This window comes from Actinia tenebrosa, unplaced genomic scaffold (assembly GCF_029948245.1).
Source record: "Actinia tenebrosa isolate PJP-AT-01 unplaced genomic scaffold, QUT_ActTen_1.0 PGA_scaffold16__25_contigs__length_10494907, whole genome shotgun sequence".
In the NCBI taxonomy this organism is placed as follows: Eukaryota; Metazoa; Cnidaria; class Anthozoa; order Actiniaria; family Actiniidae; genus Actinia; species Actinia tenebrosa.
In genome coordinates, this window is record NW_028292576.1 from 1,922,698 (window position 1) to 1,926,871 (window position 4,174).

The window sequence follows — 4,174 nt, forward strand, 5'->3', positions numbered from 1 at the left end:
AAAAAAGATTGGTTGTTATTAGTTTTTACAGCTTTTTTTGCTGCTGTTGACATTAGTTTGGCCGTGTTTCCATAGCGACTTAATTCGGTACTCCTACGGAGTACAATTAACGCTATAATTGTACTCCTCTTGACAAATAAGAGTTGAGTAATTTTGTTGAGTGTACTATAAGTTATGTTATTAACTATCTGGTCTTAAATGCAACATTGTATGTTTTAAAACTGTACTAAACTAAATAACTTTTTACTGTCAACTGGTGAATCTGAATGCCCATCCAATCAATACATAACAATAAATAGCATCTTCTGATAAGCTAAATTTAGGCATATTGGCATGTCACACTCTTTGTTTTTCGTATTAAGTAAAGATTTGAATGGTCAATAATTACAGATTTCAATGTTTCATATAGTTTCTCTTCACATCTGTTAGTTTCATCCATCTAGTATCACTGCTTTTTATATGAAAACATAACAGTGTTTCCTTTTTTTTCAGCTTTAAACTGAAGCTGAGTGCCTGGGAGTGATGATTACATGTACAAACATCAGGTTAATGTAACAGGCCACACAATCTTGCTGAAAATACTTTCACCCATCTGACGTTTAGGCAAGGTGCCTGAATTGGCTGCAACGTTCATACATTCTTCTACTTCAAAGACATTGGTTTGCTTTCTTGACACTAACTTTGACCCTGTGAAGGAGATATTGCCTGCCAGGTTGTAACCATAAGTGTACGCTGTCATATTATGAGAACCACCACACATTTGACGTTGGACAGAGAAGAATGACTCAACACAATCTTGATTTAATCTTTTTAAAATTAGATAAAGGTCATTTCCAAATTCATCTTTAAATGCAGCACTGTTGATATATTGAAGAAGATCTTTAAGTGCATTAATGGTTACCTGTAAAAAGAAAAAGAAAAAAAGAAAATGAAACTGGAATTTTTCTACTTGTAATAAAAGTACTATTTCTACAAATGAAGTGCATAAGTATGTGACATCAAGGATTTATGATAACCGTATATTTGACATATTTACATGTAGTTTTGAAAATGTAATTATAAGTTAAATAGATCAAGAAGGCATAGTTGCATGTTAAAAGTTGTGAAGATAATTAGTGTTTAAGTCTAAAATAACATGTTTCCCCTTTACCACTGAGTAAATGTTTTTGCAAGTATGATTCAGTGCTAAAACAAACTGACAATTTTACATTTACTTGCTTACATGTTATTAAGTCCAGTTTCAATGTTATATTTTTACCCAATTTCTTATTTCAAGAAGACATATTAAAATTATTCAAAAATTCCACAAAAACATCCATCACTTCAGTACTTTAGAGTGCAAACAATATATTAAATCGTGGAACTTTCTTTAGCAATACTAAATAGCACAATTTCATGCAAATTCCATTGTTTTCTATTGTTTAATTAGTACTATTTTCAACTATTTCGTAATTAGTGTTTCATGGATTAACTGTTTGTACTATTACCAAAGCAAAGATTGTCAATGTTTTTGTGTTTGCTTTTCTTCTAATCTCCTGTTAATTATATTTTACACAACTGAAGAACATTGTTGATCTACCTGTAAATCAAACATTGTCTGCCAAGTTATAAAATGACTAGATACTTCAGATCTGGTGGGAAACACTTGTTGTAGACTGGCTTTCCAGTTATCAAAGAAGGATAAAATATTGTCTAATCTAGTAATTCGATTGTCATGAATAGATGCAAGTGGTTGCCTACTATCAAATACTTCCCAGAGATCATGGCATATGGATATATATTCCTGTGTTGATCCTGTTGCATTATTTTCATGAGCTCTCATTTCCTCAGCAACCTTTTTAGATAGTGTGTTAACAGCCAGTTTTACTCTCATTTTACTCCAGTTGTCAAGCTGAACATGAGCCCTTCTCAATGGTGTTGCATAAAGACGCCTTCTTTTTTCTCGTTCATATACTGAATATATGTGGTCCCATAAAATATATTTGTTGTTCAGTTTGAGTGTTCTTGAATACCGTGTGTGATTTTCTTTAAATCCACTATTGAAAATATTGTTCCTTAGCTTTTTTATGAGATGTGGTGGGTCAGAGAAGAAAAATATAGGCCTGCCTGAAAAGGGATTACAGCCTTGACTCTTTGTAGCATTGTTCCCATTCATTGCTATAAATGCTCTGTTTTCAGAAGCTCCATCACAAATTGAAAGCAAAATAGTGAAATCAAAACCATGTAGCAAGCTTACACCTTGCCAGAAAACCCTATTGAGCTTCTGGGCAGTGATTGATTTTGTTAAAAAATAGCTCAGAGGAAACTCAAACTTTGCAAATAAACTCTTGAAATAAAATTGTAAAACATGTGTTGCAAGTCTTTCTTCTGGCTGGCTATTTGGGGGACGTTCATTGTCAATAGCATCATCAGTATCAAGGTTAGTGAATCCAATCAGCTCCCATGTGGAGGGGTCAAATACCAGCCCTTCTTTAATTTTCACTTCGTCGAATATTAGTGCACCAATCCTAGCAGACTTCTTTAGTTTGAGTTTTTCAATCTTATCTTTCATTGCAGCAATATTACCTGTACTCCACCCAGATTGAGGGGAACAAAAATTCTTGTAATCACTTAAAGTTCTGCCACTTGGTAATTTGATGAATCCAGATTCTCTAATATCATCATACAAAGCATGTGATTTACTATACATTCTCAAACACCACTTGATTACCAAAGGATGCCAGCGCATTTGTTTTGATGGCATTGTCAGTGATTTTGCTTGATCCTTTAACAAAATTTCAAAAAACTGATCATGTGCACTGCCTGTATGGTCTCGAATATGATTTAATAGAAGCTTTTTCTTTGAAAATTTTTTTTGGCATTCTTTCCACAAACAAGTATATACACGATCAATGGGAGCAATGGTGCTGTCAGTCTCAGGAATATGTTCCTTTACATGGCTATATAAGCATTCTACATCTGAAAACTCTTTACTAGAACATCCTTCCCATTGACACACCGGATTGTTTAGTTTCTCTCTTTTTGAAATTAAACATTTGTTAAGATTGTTAAACATAAATTTTAGGTCATTGTCAGTCTTTTCTCCAACGCCACTCATCTTTTCTCTATATTTTTCAAGTTGTAGCACTTGTTTATGAAGTTTTCTTAGCTCTGCTGCCTGCTTTCTAGTAACACTAAGTAATTCCTCTTTATTCATGTAAACGAAGTTAAGATGTGAACTTTGAGGTGAGACATTCTCTTTGTCTTCCTTTTTATTAAGCCTGGATTTTTTTGTCCTTAAATAATGCTCTGTTTTCATACACAAATTACATACACTGTTGCAAACCACTTCATCTGCTCCAGGGAGAAATATAACACAACCTGTTGATCTGATTACTTTTTGATGAAATTGAGAGAGATTTGTTTCAACATGCTGCAGCTTCTTTACTTTTTGTGTAAAAAATTGGTTGATTGATGTCCTTTGGTATAGTTCCTTCAAAAGGCTCAAATGGACAACCTCTACAAACTTTCGAACTTTCAATTACTAACATGAGTTTTTGAAGTTCAGTAACATTGGTGATATAATTTGAGACATCAGCCCATTCTAAGTTTGCTGTGTACTTAATTTTGCCTTCTATTGCTATAAGCCAGGTTAGACTTCTGTTAATAATTACTTCAACTTTAGCATAACCATCATTTCCAGAAAAAAAGAACAGATGACATGTCTTTTTGTCATGACTGTAGTTTGCTTTCCACTTAGGAAAATGTTCAAAGATGTGCAGTTCAGGAATTTCTTCAACTGTAAATACATTTTGAGACATTTCCAGAGAGGTATCATGATCACCCTTACAAATGTCTTCATTTTTCGACTGATCAGTATTCAATATTTGCAAACACTCCATTTCCAAAAACTTTTTAAATTCATCAATGCTATTGTGTGTGCCAACATTGTCAGACAAAAGACTTTTTAGAAGGGGATTGAATTTTTCAACAGTTCTTGATATTGTTTCTTTGAAAAAGACCCATCTAAGAATTCCTTTCATTTTTCCAAAGTTTTTCACCAGATTATGATAGGCACGATGAAAATAATTCCTTAAATCGTGATTCTTGAACTGCACCTGATAAATTCTATCGATGACTTGAATGATGGGGTCATATTTTTCTGCAGATTTAGCTTTAAAATTGAAAGCATTTT

At 33.2% G+C, this 4,174-nt stretch overlaps 1 protein-coding gene across 1 annotated transcript; it reads right to left on the bottom strand.

Annotated features, from left to right (window-relative positions):
* Nucleotides 1-541: 541 nt before the first annotated feature.
* Nucleotides 542-3,196, bottom strand: LOC148910543 (uncharacterized). Its single transcript, XM_089031410.1, has 2 exons — nucleotides 1,580-3,196; nucleotides 542-901 (listed from the first exon to the last, which is right to left on the bottom strand). The coding sequence occupies exons 1-2, from the start codon at nucleotides 3,194-3,196 to the stop codon at nucleotides 542-544; spliced, it is 1,977 nt and encodes a 658-aa protein (XP_088887536.1).
* Nucleotides 3,197-4,174: the final 978 nt, after the last annotated feature.